Genomic DNA, 24,001 nt, shown 5'->3' with positions numbered 1-24,001 from the left:
GATATCAAAAGGGTTGCCAATCGTTCCTTGAAAAACAGAATTGTCCTGTATTAAGACAAAACAGTACCCAATCTTTATTTAGATGGTAAGGGACACACTTTGTCCTGTATTTTTGTTCGAGCAAGAATATAAAATACACTGTAATTATCACCGCATTCCATCAAATGACAAAAGCTGTACAACATTTAGTCACAGGATAAGCCAATCGATGACAGCATACAGTATCTGATTTCTCACCTGTTAAACCCATAGCAGTTTGATTTTTCGAGCATCTTTGTGTATCATCTTTTCATCCTGTCTCTGCTTGGCTGCATCTAGCTCAAGTTATCCTCCTTGCTTCTAGCAATCAGACGCCAATTGTGACTTGTAATGACATATTTTCTTTAATAAAAAAAAAAAAAAGGAGCTATGGGTAGGTTCAGAACTGTGAATATTCCATCCACGAGGTACATGCTAACTTAGTGCTTACTTACTCTTTAACTGTCATTTAACAACTCAGCTCTCTTATTGTTATAATAATGATGTTGTGTCATCAAAACAGTAGCTGTGTATCTAAGTTGTTCAACATAAACATAGTGTGTCCAGCATTATAATAATAGTAAACACTACACTTTATGATAGTGACAATACACTTTATGATAACAACACAACAATGTTCTTGAACAAGAAGCTGGAGGCTGCTACAAACAAGAAAAGCCCAGTTGCCTCCATTCAAGTGTAAAACCTCTGTCGCACAAATAAAAAGGGGGGGAAAAAAATCGGTCTACCAGCACACTAAAAATAAGTATCTTTTTTTTTTTCAACGAGTTGGCCAATTCAGCAAAATGTAGCATCAGACATTTTGCACTTCAGGCTAGCTGTGACTGCTAGCTGTCAGCTAACAATAGCTCTCCGGGCAAAGTGTAGATGAAATGTATTTTGATTCAAGATGCACTTCATATTTGACGTCAATAGAAAAGCTTGGATGTTAGCTATATGCTAAGAAGACGGAATACTAACAAGTACCAACAAAGCTAACGATCGCAGCTGCAACTGTTGACCAAGTTTTTGCAGAACAACACACGTCCGTGGTTTCAGCACACGGAAGCCCATTTCTAACGTATAGGAATTACCCAGGATGTGACTACTGGTATTTCCACATCGTCGCCGTTTTAGCGGCTGAGTGACGGCCATAGCAAGACGCTTTGAAGATTCTCTGGTCTTCTGGTGAGCAGTACATGTTCGAAAAATTACTTTTTAAAAGTGATTATTAAAGTTACTTGTTACTTTCCCCAAAAAACAATTCAATTACTAATGAAAATATTATTTAATAGATATAATTAATTACTGTGGAAAGTTATTAATGCATGACTTTTTTTTACTTTCATATATCCGGTGTATGCATTTCAGAGATGTTTCATGAGAGTAGAGTGCGGAGTGTGTGCCTTTAAAAGGTGGTGCATGTTGCCAAGTGAAGCGTGACATCAGCGATGATGCACTCATTGGCTGTTTTAACCCAGCTTTGGTAGTGTGGGTATTGGAAGGAGATTGTCGACTGCAAAGCCTGTGGAATGTTTTTACTGATAGTTATGAAAGCGCTTTAAACATGCTTAAATGGCTGTGACTATCCTCTTCCACAAACAGGGTGTTATAGGGTAATTACTGTTGATGATTGCCAATTTGTTGAATATTCATTATTTCCCCAAAGTCATAGTGGCGTGTGTGTGCGCGTGTGTGTGTGTGTGTGTGTGTGTGTGTGTGTGTGTGTGTGTGTGTGTGTGTGTGTGTGTGTGTGTGTGTGTGCATGCGGTGGCTGCTGCTTGCACTAGTAAAGAGCTACTTACTGAAGTGAACTTGCTGGGATTCTAAAGCTGTCTTGACTACATCAAAAGTAGCGCTCCATGTTACAGCCAAAGTATCGATCACGGCGTTGTAATGTACGTCAAATCATTTAATTAGATTACTTCTTGCTAATTGACGGCGTTACATTATTAATGATATTATGTAACGCTGTTTTCCAGAACACTGCTAGTGAGTTCTATAATATACAGTATAACACACTCAAAGCTGGGAATGTACAAACCCCGTTTCAATATGAGTTGGGAAATTGTGTTAGATGTAAATATAAACAGAATAGAATGATTTGCAAATCATTTTCAACCCATATTCAGTTGAATATGCTACAAAGACAACATATTTGATGTTGAAACTGGTAAACATTTTTTTTTTTGCAAATAATCATTAACTTTAGAATTTGATGCCAGCAACAAGTGACAAAGAAGTTGGGAAAGGTGGCAATAAATACTGATAAAGTTGAGGAATGCTCATCAAACATTTGGAACATCCCACAGGTGTGCAGGCTAATTGGGAACAGGTGGGTGCCATGATTGGGTATAAAAACAGCTTCCCAAAAAATGCTCAGTCTTTCACAAGAAAGGATGGGGCGAGGTACACCCCTTTGTCCACAACTTTGTGAGCAAATAGTCAAACAGTTTATGAACAACGTTTCTCAAAGTGCAATTGCAAGAAATTTAGGGATTTCAACATCTACGGTCCATAATATCATCAAAAGGTTCAGAGAATCTGGAAAAATCACTCCACGTAAGCAGCATGGCCGGAAACCAACATTGAATGACCGTGACCTTCGATCCTTCAGACGGCACTGTATCAAAAACCGACATCAATCTCTAAAGGATATCACCACATGGGCTCAGGAACACTTCAGAAAACCACTGTCACTAAATACAGTTTGTCACTACATCTGTAAGTGCAAGTTAAAGCTCTACTATTCAAAGCAAAAGCCATTTATCAACAACATCCAAAAACGCCGCCGGCTTCTCTGGGCCCGAGATCATTTAAGATGGACTGATGCTAAGGGGAAAATTCTTCTGTGGTCTGATGAGTCCACATTTCAAATTGTTTTTGGAAATATTCAACATTGTGTCATCCGGACCAAAGGGCAAGCGAACCATCCAGACTGTTATCAACGCAATGTTCAAAAGGTTTTGGAACAACTTATGCTGCCATCTAAGCGCCGTCTTTTTCATGGACGCCCCTGCTTATTTCAGCAACACAATGCCAAGCCACATTCAGCACGTGTTACAACAGCGTGGCTTCGTAAAAAAAGTGTGCGGGTACTTTCCTGGCCCGCCTGCAGTCCAGACCTGTCTCCCATCGAAAATGTCTGGCGCATTATGAAGCATAAAATACGACAGTGGAGACCCCGGACTGTTGAACGACTGAAGCTCTACATAAAACAAAAATGGGAAAGAATTCCACTTTCAAAGCGCAACAATTAGTTTCCTCAATTCCCAAACGTTTATTGAGTGTTGTGAAAACATAAGGTGATGTAACACAGTGGTGAACATGCCCTTTCCCAACTACTTTGGCATGTATTGCAGCCATAAAATTCTAAGTTAATTATTATTTGCATAAAAATACAAAGTTTATGAGTTTGAACATCAAATATCTTGTATTTGTAGTGCATTCAACTGAATATGGGTTGAAAAGGATTTGCAAATCATTGTATTGCGTTTATATTTAGATCTAACACGATTTCCCAACTCATATGGAAACGGGGTTTGTAAATTGTTAGGTTTTTATCGATATTACTTATTGATATCGATTTATATCGTTGCTCTTATCATACACTATACAATTTGTGGAAATAAAGATGTGAAGGAAAAAATGCATTTTAATTAGCATTTATATGATGGATGGATTTACATGAGGTAACAGGGAAATCTTTTGTCAACACCTGTTTTTTTAAGTCTTAAACAAGTCAACAATGTTTGCAGTGCAAGGTGAAGTGCAGTTGTAATAACATTTTCTTGTAAAGACTACACTGATGGAATGCGTTAGTGGATCGCCAGAGGAAGAATGATAAAACCCGGTCATGACTCAAACTAACGCAGAGTGCGTGACTTTGAGATACTTTTGGGGAGGAAATATTGTTGCATTACCAACTTTTGTTTGGTGTTGCTTCTGTATTTGTCATTATTCAAAGCTAATTTGATAGTGGAGTAGCGGCAGCGTCAATTAGATGGAATAAAATATACTGATAGTAGTATCATTAGTCCGGAATCTTCACCAAATTAGGAACCTGTACCAAAAATACCCGTACTTGGTAAACATCCCTACTCAAGGCTACTACCATATTGGTGAAAATGTGACTATTTGGGTGTTATTTCATGTTTAGAGGGTTCTAGTAATGTTTTTGTTGTTAATGCTCTAACTATAAAAATAGTCAATTGTAATAGTAATAGTAATCCTACTTGGTGGAATTTAATTTATCGTCGTTATGTCCGGTACTAATTAACTGAGATAAACGAGGGATGACTGTAATTACATTTTGCACCACATTGACAATGGTACTGCTCTCACTTACAGGTGGAGGGCCTGACACAAGGAGAAGTTTATCAGTTCCAGGTTTATGCAGCCAACCTTGTTGGCCTGGGACCAGCATCCAAATGCTCAGCCGACATCACTTGTGAAGCATGGACTATGCCTGAGCCAGGTTTGTTGCTGAACTTTACTATTCCAAACATGCCTATTGTGAGAATAATGAACATTTTACTACAGGCCCTGCATATGATCTGTCTACTTGCGAGGTTAGAGATGATTCGTTGGTACTTGAGTGGCAAAAGCCAGTCTACATTGGTTCTGGACCCATCAATGGTTATTATGTGGAATATGCTAAGCGTGGCACTAATGAATGGACAGCAGCCAATGATGAACCCACCAGTCAATGCTTCCTCAAGGTGAGAATACCCTTTGATGTATTGAGCTAGCAATGCTTATCCATTTATGAGATATTTATTGCAATATTATTGTTATTTTATTATATATATTACACAATTTTCATTAGACATTACCTTTTATAATCAGTCCAACAACTAAACGTTGGTGCTTGTAATGACCTATCTGTTTTTTTTTTTTGACAGCCCTTCATATATATAGTTTTTAATTGTTTGTAATATTGTTTTCAAAGTGGTGTGCAATGTTTTATGTGTGTCAAGTTTATCGCTGGGACATCTACCTGTGCGACACTGACATCTACTGAACAAAGTTGGCAATTACATGTTGGTTTTGACACTATTTTCATGTAATGATAGTAGGAAATGGTTCAAGTTATTAACGTAAAGTGTACATTATGAGTGTTATCAAAAAAACATATATATATATATATATATATATAAACATTACTGACCACCTGTCATCAACATTTGGTCTCCTAGGTAACAGGGCTGGAGGAGGGCTGCACTTATGACCTCAGGGTGCGTGCTGTCAATGATGCAGGTGTAGGCATGGCCTCCATGCCTTCTGAACCCGTCACTGCTAAAGCTGTGTCAGGTAACACCTAAAAGTGCTGCAGTAAAGGAGAACGGGGTTGGTTGTCACACTTTTTAATCCAGGGTAAATCGCTCATTATCAAAAACATCTTGTCTCATTTTATCGACATGAAATCGAGTCTAAGGTGTTATAATGAGATACTGTATGTATTCCTCTTATTTTTCAACTGACTGTATCAAAGAGATAATTCACTATCAAAGACACTTAAACCTCATCACGGGTATGGTTGTCACCACACTATGGGAATGGCTGCCACAATGCTATTTTAATGGGAAAAATCTTTTAAAAAAAGCAAGAGGGCAGAACAACATTTGAGAGTTTAATTGCATTGAGAAAACAAATGTGTAACTTAATTGGGTTAATTGCTACTCAGATCGCGCTAACTTTCCAAAGTGTTGTAAGCATTGTACCTCGCCGTCTTCCGCCTTTTAGCACGTAATGGACTTTGACTTCCTTTTTATTGTCATTCAAATTTGAACTTTGCAGTACAGACAAGGACATCAACTACGCTCTATGTAACGCACAAATTAATTTTGTGTGTTGTCAGCTAGTGATAGCGACTTGATAGCTTTAGCTGCTAACGTTGACTGAGAGATATTATATTTTTTGGTTTGCAAAATGTTACTTTTAGCAAGTCGCAAACAGTCTATGTATTGTGTCAAAATGAGCAAATAACATGAAAAGGAAAGAGCAGTTTAGGCCAGCTACCGTATTTGTGTATTTGATATCAATGAATTTTGATTACACATAACAACCAACCCCAAACAGAATGTGACGACCAAACCCAACTGGATTTTTTTTTTTTTGTGTGAGCATTAAAGCTAGCAAGTAGTTAGCTAGTTAATAACAATATAAACTAGAGGTGTCAAACTCAATCTGTGTCAGATCATTTTGTGTGGCTCGCTACAGCCTGATAATAATGTGTGTCAATAAAGCACTTAATTTTTCCTGCTAAATGTATTTATTCTTTTAATTTTGACCGAAAAAACTACCTATGCAATTGCATATCTTCTAAACTTATATATTATCTGCTGGTGCAACAAGAGACTCCAAACATTTTTTGTTATCTGCTAGTCAACTTGTCTCATGATTTCACAGCAAATTATTGATCAGTTTGTTAGTATATAAAAAAAAATACAATAATCAAATGCATTAGCAATTGTATGATAATATAATGAGGCAATTATATGTTTAAAAAATTCATCTCATCTCAAGTGCGGCTGCCATGCTCAAGAGCAGGGGTTTTTAACCTTTTTAATCTCAGTGCCCATCTTTTCCCAGACAGAGAGATTTGGGGCCCACTCAAATAGTAACCCTGATTCTGTAATCGTACTCTTGATTTGAATCATATTCAACAATTATATCCAACCTACTTAAAGTTTAACATGATCAACCTTGTGAAATGATATGAAACCATGTGTTAATCACAAATAATTTCATCAAGGCTTAGGTCAGGCTGATTACAAACATAAATACTAATCAAATTTACTGCAAAAGAAGTGACTTACAATGACTTATAATTATGCAGTACTAAAATACATAGACTCTAGTTTAATTAATCTTTAATGATAATAATATTTGTTTCTTAAAAAAGTAAACTAAAATGGAAGTGCAAATAAAAATGTAGGTTCACCACTTTAGTCATAATTGTTGCCTTTTAAAAACCTCTCTATGGCTTAAGATCAAGACTTTTTTTGTTTGCTATTGTCATTACTGCCACAAGTGGTGGAAAAGTGTATTACAAATGAGTACCAATGCAACTCAAAGAGACAACAGCTGAGAAACAGATATTTTTTGGCGGTCCTATAGGGCAGTGGTTCTCAAATGGGGGTACGCGTACCCCTGGGGGTACTTAAAGGTATGCCAAGGGGTACGTGAGATTTTTTTAAAATATTCTAAAAATAGCAACAATTCTAAAATCCTTTATACATTTATTGAATAATACTTCAACAGAAAATAATGCAAGTTCATAAACTGTGAAAAGAAATGCAACAATGCAATATTCGGTGTTGACAGCTAGATTTTTTGTGGACATGTTCCATAAATATTGATGTTAAAGATATCTTTTTTGGTTAAGAAATGTTTAGAATTAAGTTCATGAATCCAGATGGATCTCTTTTACAACCCCAAAGAGGGCACTTTAAGTTGATAATTACTTCTATGTGTAGAAATCTTTATTTATAATCGAGTCACTTGTTTATTTTTCAACACGTTTTTAGTTTTTTTTATATATATTTTTTCCCAAATAGTTCAAGAAAGACCACTACAAATGAGCAATATTTTGCACTGTTATACAATTTAATAAATCGGAAACTGATGACATAGTGCTGTATTTTACTTCTTTATCTCTTTTTTTTTAAACCAAAAATGCTTTGCTCTGATTAGGGCGTACTTGAATTAAAAAAATGTTCACAGGGGGTACATCACTCAAAAGAGGTTGCTATAGTATAGGGGTTAAGAAACACTGTTTTAAAAAACGCGATGTAGGTGAACTCTGATCCTAATTTATGAAACTGCAATATCACAATTCGAGAGACAGAGAAATAATGAGTGTGACAACCTACCTCGTTCTCCTTTATAGGTAAATGTTTAAGTTCAGAAAAAGAGGTGAACAATTGCAGTAAAAAGCCACTTAAATGTTGAAATAATAAACAGTCACAGTAGGTTAGACTGCATGAGATGGACAAAGCAGTCAACGCAACAATGGTTGTGTTGGTTTGTGTGTAATCCAGGCTCCCAGGAGGTGTCCTGCTCTGTGGATGAGAAGACAGGTGACATTGTTTTCACATTCGAGTCTTGCCAAATGAATGCAGGCTCTCAGTTTGTCTGGAAGAAAGATTATCAAGAAATCACAGATTTCTCTAAAGGGGTTTCGATTAAGACTGAAGGCAACAAGTAAGATCACAGGCAGACACTCAGACTCTTTGATATCCGAAATGTGATTTAACCGTATTTTTCTCTGTCTTTGTCCCTCTAATACTTTGCTTTGTAGAACCAAGCTGATCTTTAAGAATGCGGATAAAGAAGACTTTGGGACATTCTCTGTTTCTGTCACCAACACAGAAGGAGTTTCATCCAGTTTTGCGATCGACCCTGATGGTATGCTTCATGGTTTAGTGCTGCTTAGCATGCAATATATACCCTATACAAATACAATATTTATACTATACAGCAGGGAAGGGATTCATATGGCCCCACTGCTGGTTAGATCTTGCGTGAGAGGAAGCGGGGTTAATCATTTTGCAACGCAGTCTGCTGAAAATGATGGAAAGCACCACCCTTCAGCAACTGACACTGTAGTCAAAGTTGGAAATATCACAAAGCACATTTTAGGATATTCAACACTCTACTGCCATCTGACAGATAAAGTCAATAGTGCACCCTCCCACCCCCCATTCGTCACGTTTCACATGTCAGGTAAACCTTGACAAATGGGGCCATATGGATCTCCGTTTTACTGTACATTATACATTACTATAAAATGCAACTATTGTTTATCTATTTTACCAATTCAAGTATAGTGTTACTTTGGCTTTTGAGTGCCCCACCTCAGTTATTTGGATACTAGCTGTCTCTCTGCTAATTGTTATGCCATACATTTCGATCAAAAATTAATGTTACGAGCCTCCTCAATGTTAGCTGGTGAAATCGAGAAAAAAAAATCATCAGATTTTCTCACTCACTCACAGGGGCATCTCAGTCGGGGCACAAGGACTTTAGTAAAGTTTGAAGGTTGTTTTTTCTGCTATTTGAATATGTAAGTTGTGGAAAAAAATAAATATATAGCCGTGCAAGTTCAATAATCTGGTTGCTAGCATCAAATTAATAATTGTATAACTAACCTTTACCCCCTACCACAAAATACGGAATTTTTAAATTCACCTCGATAGCAGCGAACTTAGCTTCTAGCAAGACATAGGATTTATGGCTCTTTGAAAGGATCTCAAGAGGATTTATGGCTCTTTGAAAGGATCTTGAAAAAACTGTTTTTCGAAGAGCCGCTCATAATTCTATGTATAACAGATACTCTCTACTTTACACTTAAAATTAAGAAAAAAACTATAATCATATTTAAGTGATTTATATTGAAATTGTTGGCAATCTTTTTTTATCTCTTTTTATCTAGATATGTTTTAAATATGTTAATCCCATCTTTAAAACAGAATATCTGTGGGGTTTTAAAAAGGATACTATAATGTAACTACAAAGTAGGCTCCCTGTTGTTACAGTTACTGTAAGCATAACAGCAGAGAAAACTTAACGAAAGCTCACAGCAAAGCCCAATTACTTGCATAAGTTGGGTAAATGCAGGTTCAACGATTTAATGCATGTTTGAAGCCTGTGGCTGGAAACGTATACTGTAAAGTGTTTAGGACCCAGATGTGGAGGGAAGAGTTTGTAAAAATCAAGTCAAAAATCTGGGATAAGTCCATGTCAAAAAAAGATGAAACGCCACAAACACTTGCACAACTATACAAGGATCAACTTAACCCACCAAAGGAGTATTGAGTGGGTAGAGTGTCGCCAATTGCAGAAGGAGATCAATATGAGATTTTTACCAGTGAAATTATACTATGACATAGAGTAAGCACGTGGACATTTCTTTGTGGTAGTAGTGTACTCAGCAGTAAAACTATATACAAACATAAGAATATCCTTTATTATTTTTATTATTTATTCCAATTATTTCAGGTCATCTTCTCATGCTTAGTCTGTACTCTCAGTTTACACAACAATTGACATTAAAAGCTATAAAGACTGTCTGTTTAGTGTTTACACTCACTTTATGGTTGCATGAGGAAAGCAAGGAATATTTGCAAATGTAATTTTATCATGCTTAAATAGATACTAGTCCCTGTTTATTAGCAATCGGTTTAAAAAAAGTCACAAAAACAGGAAAACATGTATTCATACCTACCAGTTACAAAATGAGTTGAGCAAATTGGAATGTTATCCACATTATTCACATCCAAATAATGTTTAAGGGTTGCAAGCCATTATCACATGTTTTTATTTTAAGACAATTGCTCTGTCTGCACTGTTTTTCACAACTTTGTGCAGATACAGTAGTAGTGCTGTATATGTTTTTATCTATTTGCTCAATTCTGACAACTGAAAAACACTGCAAAAGTTAACCATTTTGCTTTGGCAGAGATGCTAATAGTTTCTTTCACAAATGATACATTGTTATGCTGTCTTATACCATTGCTTCAATTCTGCTTGTTGTTACATGATTTAATTAGTTGTGTATTTAGTTAGTTTAACCATTGTGTTTTCTAATATAAAAAGTCAGGGAGTGAATTCATATACTTACAATTCATTCTGGCCCTTTGATTTTCTTTATGTTTTTTGTATTTTTCTGTCCATACAGATGTGAAATGGTCATAAGTTATATTCTTTATGGTCTCAAAAAGTCTAAAATTTGACATGGTTAACCCTTCAGAGACCCCTGTAAAAAGTCAAAAACCTAGTAGGTCCCCTGTGGCGTTTTACCCATGTGTGACGTCAGCGGATATCTTCATATATGGTAGGAGTTCACCCGAAGTGCTCTGCTCAAGTCCACCATTGTATCCCGCTGCTGTAGTCATGCTCTTTCTTTTCCGCTATCCCCTTGTTGATGGGCAGACTAGCTCGTACATGTGCATGGATTCTTAGCTTTTGCCATTTCTAATACAAAGTAGTATACAGTTCAAATGTATATCCGTTAGTAGTCTTGATATAGAAGCGCTTCGCAAAATTGAGGAGGAAACGACTAGATTTTAAGAATTAAAAAAAAAAGCTATTGCAAATAACTAGCTGCATGGACAGATAATTTTACTTGATCAGAAATCCTGAATTGAGATTTGTATGTCTTGAAATTAGCAGGATCTTTAAGTTAGAAATAAGTATTTTATTGTGAAAGTAAGCATTATTCAACTTGGAATTCTTAAATTAAGCATCCTTGAGATGTTGCATAATATATAAACACAATTTTCAATGTGGGGGGAAACCAACATTTCTTATAGTACTTCAATATTTATTTTCTCAGTTTTAACATTTTAAACTAGAATACAAAAACATATAACTATTAATGCTAGAATTAAGATTAGTCAATGACTAAAAATAAGTAAATAGCTCTTAAAAGTAGGGGAATTTCAAGAAAAAACATTGTAAATCTTGGCAAGTGGTAAATAACTTGCAGTGTAAAAACTACAACAAAGTGGAGGCACGTAAATAAGACTAACAAAATGGCGGAAAGCGGTTGAAAAACATATTCTTTGCAAAATTTTTACCCAAAAAAAAAAAAACTTACATTTTATGTAGACCACGAGAAAGTTTCTTAAATGTAAAAAAAAAATAATACTATAACCCCTCTACGGTTTTTACATGCATTTGAAAAAGCTGTTTTTAAACAAATCCATATTTTTGTTTTTAAAAAGATAGAGGACATCACTCCAATAACAATGTGCACAAGCAGCAAATTCAATTACAGTGGGGCAAAAAAGTATTTAGTCAGCCACCGATTGTGCAAGTTCTCCCACTTAAAATGATGACAGAGGTCTGTAATTTTCATCATAGGTACACTTTAACTGTGAGAGACAGAATGTGAAAAAAATCCAAGAATTCACAATGTAGGAATTTTAAGGAATGTATTTGTAAATTATGGTGGAAAATAAGTATTTTGGTCAACCATTCAAAGCTCTCACTGATGGAAGGAGGTTTAGGCTCAAGATCTCACGATACACGGCCCCATTCATTCTTTCCTTAACACGGATCAATCGTCCTGTCCCCTTAGCAGAAAAACAGCCCCAAAGCAGGATGTTTCCACCCCCATGCTTCACAGTAGTTATGGTGTTCTTGGGACAGTTGACGAGTTGAGTTTATACCAAAATGGATACATGGATGATACAGCAGAGGATTGGGAGAATGTCATGTGGTCAGATGAACCCAAAATAGAACTTTTTGGTATAAACTCAACTCGTCGTGTTTGGAGGACCTTTAGGAGTCTTGTATATGGGGGACCAGAATTTGGAGCTACAGCCCTGCTCACTTACATTAGCTAATAATGACCATGGTATGTTTTTCCAAATATGGCAACGGAGTAAGTGAGTGTAAAGAACAACGATGAGAAGAAGACGCGGATGCTAGGTATTGCATTAAAGAAAAGAATACATGCCTGAGGTCTGCATCTAGCTGACTTGGAAAAGCATTGCTCAAGTACTGAAGAAAAATGAGTCAGAAAAAGGCTATTAAAGGGCGTTAAAATAATTTCTAAATGTGGGCATTAAATAAAAATACACACACTGAAACATATACACAAACATTAAAGAACTGTACAATTAGTTCTAAAGTGTGATCATATGTTTTATGTTTCAGAGATGGCAAAGTTGTTGGTACTCAGCTATGACATCAGACACCCAAGTAGGTTCCTTTTGACCAACTCCCTCAATCTTTTACTCTTCATGTCTCTCTTCATTTGTTGTCCTCTGCACTTCTTTCTCTCTCACCTCTTCTCTACTTTTGTGTTTCACTTTTAAAACAATTCTCTGTTTTGGATCCAAACACACCTTACCTGCTTTTGCATCACCTGCCTAACCACCATACACTCCTACGCCCCAACTGACTGCCCTCCCTTTGTCTCCTCTCCTGTGAATGCTGAGAAATGCTGTCCTCAGGCCCAAGTGCTGGAGAAAGAAATGAAAGGAGGACTATAATGATTTTTCTTTACCTCTTTTAAACATTTTCCTCTTTTTTTCTAGTCATCCCACTGAAGTCGGAGCTGGCCTACAAAATTTTGGAGAGAGGCAGAATGAAGTTCTGGCTTCAGGCTGAAGAAATTTCCCCCAACGTCACCTACAAATTCTTTGTTAATAACAAGGAAATGTCTGGAGCTAGTGTAAGATGAAGATTCAGTTTAAGAGAATTGTTAAAAAAAAAATGCCCCTTTACGATGCACAATGTGGATGACTGAGTAAGGTGTGCAAAAGAAGGATGTATTCTGAGATTAATAGTTCCAACAACGTTTCACAAGATAATTGCAGCCTTTTACAAGCATTGTGGATGTAACACAAATAAGCTTTGTTCCTACGTTCTGCAAAATAAATGCACATTCTCTCTTTGCAGCCCAACAAGTTGGGCCATGATGTGTCTACAGGCGTCATTGAATACACCATGGACCATTTCACTGAAGACAATGAAGGGACGTACACCTGCCAGATTACGGATGGAGGTGGCACAGCACAGAGCTCTCTGGTTCTGATTGGAGATGGTAAGAGAAGCCTGATGACGCACTGCAAGTGAGATTGATTCTTTCGCATGCCTGTTTCAATGTTAAGTACAGTTTGCAAAAGCAATTCAACGCTTTGTTAAAGAGGGTACAGAACAGCACATACCACAGTGTGCTTGTTTGTGTGTGTGTGTGTGTGTGTGTGTGTTTTTGTAACTAAACTTGATATTGCTACATAGTCCAAAAAATGTGTTGGATTGATCTTTATTGTCATTGCAAAAATACAACCACAGTTTCTTTTGCAATTTATTTACTTACTGACTTTATCATCGGAACCTGGTTCAACTTGAATGCAACATAGGGCTAGGCAGATAATCAGAGCAAAAATAAAACATGAAATGCAGACTTTTAATCCAATAAAAAAACTGTCATGCCGGTTATTTAGTTTTTTCTCCAAAGGGAATTTAGTTATTATCTGTGTGAACACAATTTGGTTTTAATAAAGATGATGTCAACCAAACAGTACTAAGCAAAGTCTTGTTGCCAAATATGAACAATACATGTCACAAAAAAGAGACAAACTACATATAAGACAACAAGTATTGCCATAAAGCAGTTGTCTTTAACTAAATCATATGCAAGTATGGAAAAGATTGTGAAAATAACTTAACATAGTCATATAGTAACAGTTCTTTTTTTAAAAAGGGCGAACATTATTTACATTTCTGCACACAGGAGTATTTAAATGTGTTGTTTTGAAAGAAATATTGTTTTTTTTTCTATTTTAAAGGGGAAAATACATTTTTTTTCTGCATTCTAACTTGTAATAATCAGCTCGTTCTCTGTGGCTAGCATTGCAGCTAATGGGTTAACTCGATTCTGCCTCTAAATCACTTTAAAAAATGCATTTAAAAATTGCCGACAATACGTAATTTGGGGACGGCTTGGCGCGGTTGGGAGAGTGGCTGTGCCAGCAACCTGAGGGTTCCTAGTTCGATCCCCAAATTCTACCAACGTCGTCATGTCCGTTGTGTCCTTGAGCAAGACACTTAACCCTTGCTCCTAATGGGTCGTGGTTAGGGCCTTGCATGGCAGCTCCCGCAATCAGTGTGTGAATGTGTGTGTGAATAGGTGAATGTGGAAATAGTGTCAAAGCGCTTTGAGTACCTTGAAGGTAGAAAAGCGCTATACAAGTATAACCCATTTACCATTTAATGTACGTTCCGTAACCTGTACAGCAGGGGTCACCAACCTTTTTGAAACCAAGAGCTACTTCTTGGGTACTGATTAATGCGAAGGGCTACCAGTTTGATACACACTTAAAAAAAAATTGCCAAAAATAGCCAATTTGCTCAATTTACCTTTAATAAAAAAAATCTATATACTGGTATATATAAAAAAATGGGTATTTCTTCCGCCCGATTGTAGCTGAGATAGGCGCCAGCGCCCCCCGCGACCCCAAAAGGGAATAAGCGGAAGAAATGGATGGATGGATGGTATTTCTATCATTCTGTCGTACATTTTTTTTCCTTTTACGGAAGGTTTTTTGTAGAGGATAAATGATGACTGTGGAAGTTGCTTCCTTCCGGGTTCTTTTGGCCACCAGTAACCAACATCACCACTCTTTCCAAGTTGACAACAATAATATTTTTTGTTTAAATAATTCGTGCAAATGTCTTTTCCTCAGAATTATGTCGTGATCTCCTCGCTCATGCATGTGCTTCCACACCAACCCCTTGCCTTTTTAACAGAACGACAGGTGATTAGATGAACGCTTTCAGCTGCGTCATCCACTCACTTGTCGCCAACCTCGAAGCCGGCCCTGCCACACCCCGCATCCCTACAGGTGCGCAGGCCACGCCCACCACAATGACAAAAACACTTAATTGAACGGTTTAAAAGAGGAGAAAACAGGAAAAAAATAAAAATTAAATTTTGAAACATAGTTTATCTTCAATTTCGACTCTTTAAAATTCAAAATTCAACCAAAAACAGAAGAGAAAAACTAGCTAATTTGAATCTTTTTGAAAAAATTTTTAAAAAGAATTTATGGAACATCATTAGTAATTTTTCCTGATTAAGATTAATTTTAGAATTTTGATGACTTGTTTTAAATGGGTTAAAATCCAATCTGCATTTTGTTAGAATATATAACAAATTGGAGCAAGCTATATTTCTAACAAAGACAAATCATTATTTCTTCTAGATTTTCCAGGACAAAAATAAAAACATAAAAATAAAAAGACTTTGAAATAAGATTTAAATTTGATTCTAAATATTTTCTAGATTTGCCAGAATATTTTTGGGGGAATTTTAATCATAATAAGTTTGAAGAAATATTTTACAAATATTCTTTGTCAAAAAAACGGAAGGTAAAATGAAGAATTGAATTCAAATGTATTTATTATTCTTTACAAAAAAAAAAAATAAATGTACTTGAATATTGATTTCAAATGTCAGGAAAGGAGAGGAAGGTATTTAAAAGGTAAAAAGGTATATGTGTTTAAAAATCCTAAAATAATTTTTAAGGTTGTATTTTTTCTCTAAAATTGTCTTTCTGAAAGTTATAAGAAGCAAAGTAAAAAAATAAATGAATTTATTTAAACAAGTGAAGACCAAGTCTTTAAAATAATTTTTTGTATTTTCAAATTCTATTCCAGTTTTGTCTCTCGTAGAATTAAAAATGTCGAGCTAAGCGAGACCAGCTAGCCAGTAAATAAATACAATTTTAAAGATAGAGGCAGCTCACTGGTAAGTGCTGTTATTTGAGCTATTTTTAGAACAGGCCAGCGGGCGACTCATCTGGTCCTTACGGGCTACCTGGTGCCCGCGGGCACTGCGTTGGTGACCCCTGCTATACAGTATAGTTACCAAGCTGCAGCTACATTGTTATTGAAAGAGCGAACATTGAGGAACTATTTTTCTAGTGTAGTAACACACTGCCAAGCAACGGCATGCTAAGGCATTAGCTGTAAGCTAGCTACGGCAAGTGGTAAGATACTATAGCTACTGCATCAACAGATGGTTGTAATGCACAACACAGTGCAATAGGACTCCAATCTGTACTGACTAAAAAACACGAAAAATCATATCACTCAGAGGTGTACGTTGCGACAAATTTACTTGCATATGTGAGTAAATATAGACTCTAGGAATTGTAAAAAAAAACAAAAACTGTCGCTCCTGTTGAATTTTTGTGTCGCACAACGAACAAGCTACACAATTTAAACAAAAACAGCTTCTCCAATTCTATATGTTCATCTGCAAAAAACAATAGCAATAATAAAAGTACATTTATTAGAAACAAAAACAGTGCGTGTATCCAAAATAGATACAGAGCAGGAAGAAGCAAAGACTTATATTGTCCCCCATCACTCACATAGTCTGATTATTAATCATCAATACAATATGTAATCATCTGATGCTTGACAGTATTAGGTACTTTAACAGGATACATATCATATTTAATTTCATTCACATATATTCAGAATGATAATCCCACCCAATATAAACCATCAACAAATCATTTGAGAGTTGAATAATTGTGGTTCAACCAGAATCAAAGTAGAAGCTTCAATTAATCGTGATTTAGATGTTTGCCAAAATTACCCAGCCCTAATGTTACTTATGCAATTTGAGGATGCTGGTACCGGTATGCGTAGTGGTTGTCTATTACCATGCAATTCAGGTTTTAATTGTGCATGCGCATGCTCGGTACAAAACACAACAACATTTTGGCAAGAGAACTATCGTATTTTCTGGACAACAAGACATTGATATTTACCCAAGCTCTCAACCTTTGCGTTTTATACAAAGGTGCGGCTAATCAATGGATTTTTCTTCGCTAATGGCTAAATTATGGAATGGATTAAGCGAATAAATCAAACAATGTTCTACAACGATCCACTTTAAGAAACTGTTTACACTCAGGGTTTACAAAATACAAGGAAGAAAAATCCTGATAAACATCTTGAACATTGTTAAAAAAGGCGAAAATGTTGTCCATTTCACTGCTTTGTTACAGGCACCGTTTGGAAACAATAAACATTTACAAACTCTTTCTATTTAATTTCACAATGTACCAGTAGGTATTGTATATATCTGCGGCTATAGTCTGGTGTGGTTTATATACCGGTGCGGCTTCTAGTCCACTATATACAGTGAGCCAAACTAAATAAATAGTTTATAAGGAGAGCAATGTGGTAACAAACACATGCTTGATTTTATAATTCTTGGAAAATGTCCACTCACTCAAAAAGGATGCACAGTATAAGAAAACATTTGCAGACCTGTTTAAATTATTCTCTGTGTGTACAGCCTTCAAGGCAGCGCTGGCTGAGGCTGAATATCAGAGGAGAGAATACATCAGAGTCAAAGAGGGTAAGAAACACTTATCCCTGTACTTCACTTAAATAAGCCTTTAGTCTACACAAAAGAAACGCATACTTCAAATTAGAAATTACTTAAATACTCCTCATCATACTCGCACTGTGCATTGTACATATTATACAGAGTCAGATTCAAGGGCAACAGTTTTTACCTATTGTAAAAGAAAACCCTCTCAATATGATGCTAAACCTATACAATATAATGATTGAGCATCATTATCCTGGTAAAATCAGCTTTTTTTTTTATACCACTCTTGTACTGGACGGCATTTTATGGCGGAGTACACCAGTGTACAATATAGGCGGCCACACTTTCCATATCAGAGACAAGTTTTGCATTAAAAGATGTTAACTCACCTTTAAATTATTCATATTTATTCCGTTATGCCTGCAGTTAAGGCTATAAAAGACCACAAGTAGTTAATCATAATTATGTTTCATCTCTGTGTTTTTGTGTCCCATTGCGTCACAACAGGCCCCCACTTCAGCGAGTTCCTGTCCCTTCACGTGGGAGATGACTGCTCAGTCACACTGGCGTGCAAGGTATACTCAGCCAAACTCAATTATTGAACATTTGCACTTGAAACAAACACAAGGCTCACTTGTGGATCCCCATGCAGCCATTCATCTGAGAGTTGGTGCAGGGAATAATAGTCTTTAACGATCAGGTCCAAGGAGAGACTTCCCAAAATTAGGCCTGATTTCCTTTTTGCCTTTGTGATTAATATAGAAAAACAAATGAACATACAATATATTATTATATGTATGTAAATATGTACAGGTTATAGCTTTACAGATAATAGTTACTACGTATATATATATATATATATATATATATATATATATATATATATATATATATATATATATATATATATATATATATATATATATATATATATAGAGGTGGGTAGTAACACGCTACATTTATTTAAGTAATTTTTGGGATAAATTCTACTTGTCAGAGTAGTTTTAGTGTAACATTCTTTTTACTTTCACTATTTTTAAGAAGAAAAAACACTACTTAAATTAGTTTACAATGAAATTCCTTCTGATCGTTACATTTATTTATAGAACATCCATCCATCTATTTTCTACCGCTTTTTCCCTTTTAGGGTCAAGGGGGCACTGGCGCCTATCTCAGCTCATCGCAGGGCCAACACAGATAGACAGACCACATTCACAATCACATTCATACACTAGGGCCAATTTTAGTGTTGCCAATCAACCTATCCCCAGGTGCATGTCTTTGGAAGTGGGAGGAAGCCGGAGTACCCGGAGGTAACCCACGCATTCACGGGAAGAACATGCAAACTCCACACAGAAAGATCCCGAGCCAGGGATTGAACCCGGGACTGCAGGACCTTCGTATTGTGAGGCAGACGCACTAACCCCTCTGCCACCGTGAAGCCCATTATCGATCAATATACAGTATACTGAATGTATATACTGTATATATATATATATATGACAGGTATATGTATATATACACATGTATATATATATATGTGTATATATATATATATATATATATATATATATATATATATATATATATATATATATATATATATATGTATATATACACATATATATACTGTATATATATGTATGTATGTATGTGTGTGTGTGTGTGTGTGTGTGTGTGTGTGTGGGTAGTGTACTGAAAGATTTGTACTCAAGTAAGAGTAACGTTACTTTAGAATAACATGACTGAAGTAAAAGTAAAAAGTAGTCATCTAAAAAAGGGTAAGTATTCTGTGAAAAAAACTATTTAAGTATTGAGTAAATTTTGAGTAACTTCTGATGTATCTAGTAGTTTTTTTATTGGTTTTTGGATAACAATTGTAGTTGGTGTGTGTGCGTGTGTAGTGTGCGCGTGTGTGTGAGTGTGTTTGTAAGGCATAAGTTTACGCTTTACTTCAACATGGTTTCTCTAGTTGGAAGTAAAATTCCTGTTAGCTGAAATGTGAACATTTCTACTGACACACATGACAGCACATGATATAAATGTAACTGTTACTATAGTTTAAACGTAATCGTTTAATTATATTTTATTTTGCTGCCCAGTCTGACATGTCACTTTTTACAGTCAGTATGTTTATATGTATAAAATGAATCAGATTTGTCAAATAATTCAGTTTCTTCTATTTTCACAGCTACGTGTGAAGTTCTAGTTTCCGTGCTCTTATCTCTAATGTGACTGATGACCGTACGCACTGTGCCTCTGGTACACTCAGGGGCATGTGTGGTCATTTCAGCTTGTTTAGCTATGTGGAAATGTAAATATAGTCAAAGAAGATAATGCTACATGCTAATAAGTTAGCACTACTAACTTTAAAGCTATGGATCTAACAGATAAGTTCAAATGTCCACTGCTTTTTGATGTTGTTGGTAATGGTTTAATGTGTTTAAATAATATTTGTGGTTATTGGGATCGTCAGAGACATACACATTTTTTTTATTTTAGTCAACTATTTTAGGAAGTTTCTGTTCAGCAGTTCTCTCAAATTGCAGGGATGTGCTTGCGTCATGTGACATAATTAAAATGTCTTATTTGGAAACATTCTGATACTTATTAAACAAGTAAGTAGGTCTCTATTTTATCATATACTTTAAATATACTGACCTATTTCGGCTTCCTACAGCTGTACTTTGTGGTTGTTTGATTGGTGAAATTAAATCAAAACGTCACTACAGTTTACGTTGGATTGGCGAAACAGAGTCATGTGACAGTATCTGCTCCCTGACATAAGAACATGTCTATGCAAGCCTTGATCAATAAATGAAAACATGTGTCATATAAATAAATGTAATGATCGTAAACTTAATGTAACGGAGTAAAACTCTGGTTTATTTTACTAAAATATACTCAAGTGAAAGCGAAACATATGTTACATTAAAACTACTCAGACAAGTAAAAATTTGTCCAAAAAGTAGAGTAAGTGTAGCCCCTTACTACCCTCTCCTGTACATATATATATATATATGTATATATATATATATATACATATATATATATATATATATATATATATATATATATATATATATATATATATATATATATATATATATATATATATATATGTAACGGTCCACAACTGTATGTGGCAAAATGCAGCTCCACACTGCTCTCGCTTCAACATATCACTGGCACCAGGTGGATTATGAATTTCTTTTATTACAGTGTCCTGTAAAACAGTGCAAATTGTGAGACTGTGAGTCCACTTGGGTCACGGGATTCTCAGTTTGGAGGCGTCACAGTTCTGATGTTTGACATAACAAACCATAGTTTCATTGTACAAACAACATGTTACATTTGGGTGTGATCGTATAGTGTTTAGACCAAATCTTTATACCAATTATCATATTAATTTCTTCAATGGTTTCACATGTACTGACAATGGTGTGCTCAAATTAACAATAATCCTTTTTTTAATATGCAAAATACAAAGCAAATTTACAGAACTACATTTTAGAGGATGTCCCTAAACACACCTCGCATCCAAAATGGCTTCTTCAAACCATGCGGTTGATAAACCAGGCTGCGGCCTAGCCATGCTAGCATTAGCATCATAACAATAGGTGAGGACAAATATGTGAACAGCCAAACAAACACAGTGGTATAAAATATAATATTACCTGTAAAACAGTGCAAATTGTGAGATTGTGAGTCCACTTGGGTCACGAGATTCTCTAAATTACACATCAATAATCACCAATTAGTTTACACAGTAAAAGTGTGTTATTGTCTTTAAAATATCACTCTAGGATACAGTTTTGGTCAATACCAATTAGCGAAACTTTTTATGTGTCTGTTACAAAGTAGTAATCAAAATATAAGCAGTCAATATTCACTAATTAGTAATCAATCCCGGACAATACAAAAACGTGTCTCACCAGTTTGGAGGCGCCACAGTACTGAGCACTTCCCACAGTTGACCGTAAATACCACTTCTCGCCAGCAACAGGCGCTGTTGCAACACTTCATTCATAATTTAATCAAGCATGAGGATATTCTGTTTTCTACACCGTTACATATATATATATATATATATGTATATATATATATGTATATATATATATATATATATATATATATATATATATATATATATATATATATATATATATATACATATATATATATATATATATATATATATGTATATATATATGTAGGTGTGGGAAAAAAATCACAAGACTACTTCATCTCTACTGATCTGTTTCATGAGGGGTTCCCTCAATCATCAGGAGATTTTAATGGAAGCATTCACATACAATGGTTTATATAGAGCACAGAGTGGTTGGGTACAAGCAGGCGTAGGGTGTGGTGATTGGCTCATGTGTTACCTAGGAGGTGTTTCCGTCTATGGCGGCATGTTGAAATGATTTCACTGCGCTTGTTGAGGGATGATAGCTCTGGATGATATATAATAAACAGTTTCTCTTTTAAGCATAGGTTGCATCTTTTATTACCACTGTTGTAAGGTGTGCTGGATGCAAGAATTTGCCATGTTATTGAATATTCAACATTATTGTCTTTGAGGTTCCAAATGTGTTTGCTGAGTTCTGTAGAATTCTGCAAAGTCTGGTTTCTAAAGGAGGCGTTGTGATTATTCCATCTTGTTTTGAACGCTCCTTCGGTTAATCCTACGTACGTGTCGGATGTGTTAATGTCCTTGCGTATTACCTTTGCTTGGTAAACGACTGATGTCTGTAAGCACCTTCCGTTGAGAGGGCAATCAGGTTTCTTGCGACAGTTACATTCGTTATTGGTTTCAGAGTCGTTTAGTCTGGGGGTAGGCAGTCCTTTTGCAATTGCTTTGTTGTGGTTTGAAATTATTTGTTGCATGTTATTCATACATGGACTGGCAGTGTGCCGCGCCTCGCCAAGGAGCAGCGAGAACACCAAGAAGCGCATATGCCAAATCTTCAAAGAAAACGGCCTACGGATCACGATTGAAGCCAACAAGCAAACCGTCAACTTCCTCGACGTCACTTTCAACCTGAGAAATAACAGCTACCAACCATTCACGAAACCCAACACAACACTCCAATACATGCACCACGACAGCAACCACCCACCCACCGCCACGAAAAGAATACCTACCGGAATTAATAAAAGGCTATCGATGCTGTCATCCAGCAAAGCTGAATTCGACCAAGCAACCCCCCCGTACCAGAAAGCACTTGATGAAAGCGGATACAACTTCACCCTCACCTATGAACCCACCCCAGGAAACCAACCAAAAAAGAGCAGAAAACGAAACAACATCATCTGGTACAATCCGCCATTCAGCAAAGACGTCTCAACCAACATCGGCCGCAAGTTCCTCACTCTGATCGACAAACACTTCCCCAAAGGCAACACCCTAAGAAAAATATTCAACAAGAACAACATTAAATTGAGCTACAGCTGTATGAATAACATGCAACAAATCATTTCAAACCACAACAAAGCAATTGCAAAAGGACTGCCTACCCCCAGACTAAACGACTCTGAAACCAATAACGAATGTAACTGTCGCAAGAAACCTGATTGCCCTCTCAACGGAAGGTGCTTACAGACATCAGTCGTTTACCAAGCAAAGGTAATACGCAAGGACATTAACACATCCGACACGTACGTAGGATTAACCGAAGGAGCGTTCAAAACAAGATGGAATAATCACAACGCCTCCTTTAGAAACCAGACTTTGCAGAATTCTACAGAACTCAGCAAACACATTTGGAACCTCAAAGACAATAATGTTGAATATTCAATAACATGGCAAATTCTTGCATCCAGCACACCTTACAACAGTGGTAATAAAAGATGCAACCTATGCTTGAAAGAGAAACTGTTTATTATATATCATCCAGAGCTATCATCCCTCAACAAGCGCGGTGAAATCATTTCAACATGCCGCCATAGACGGAAACACCTCCTAGGTAACACATGAGCCAATCACCACACCCTACGCCTGCTTGTACCCACCCACTCTGTGCTCTAAATAAACCATTGTATGTGAATGCTTCCATTAAAATCTCCTGATGATTGAGGGAACCCCTCATGAAACAGATCTGTAGA

The 24,001-nt window shown here is 36.1% G+C and overlaps 1 protein-coding gene across 1 annotated transcript in view; it reads left to right on the top strand.

Moving 5' to 3' along the window:
* Positions 1-24,001, top strand: part of myom2b (myomesin 2b) — a 61,381-nt gene that overhangs the window by 21,836 nt on the left and 15,544 nt on the right. Inside the window, exons 18-27 of the mRNA XM_061880277.1 lie at positions 4,369-4,495; positions 4,561-4,739; positions 5,217-5,331; positions 8,064-8,226; positions 8,324-8,430; positions 12,688-12,732; positions 13,071-13,207; positions 13,435-13,579; positions 17,855-17,917; positions 18,401-18,468. Coding sequence (XP_061736261.1) covers positions 4,369-4,495; positions 4,561-4,739; positions 5,217-5,331; positions 8,064-8,226; positions 8,324-8,430; positions 12,688-12,732; positions 13,071-13,207; positions 13,435-13,579; positions 17,855-17,917; positions 18,401-18,468 — 1,149 coding nt within the window. The remainder of the gene's footprint in view (positions 1-4,368; positions 4,496-4,560; positions 4,740-5,216; positions 5,332-8,063; positions 8,227-8,323; positions 8,431-12,687; positions 12,733-13,070; positions 13,208-13,434; positions 13,580-17,854; positions 17,918-18,400; positions 18,469-24,001) is intronic.

This window comes from Nerophis ophidion, linkage group LG02 (genome assembly GCF_033978795.1).
Source record: "Nerophis ophidion isolate RoL-2023_Sa linkage group LG02, RoL_Noph_v1.0, whole genome shotgun sequence".
In the NCBI taxonomy this organism is placed as follows: Eukaryota; Metazoa; Chordata; class Actinopteri; order Syngnathiformes; family Syngnathidae; genus Nerophis; species Nerophis ophidion.
This window is presented reverse-complemented; position numbering and strand designations above follow the sequence as displayed.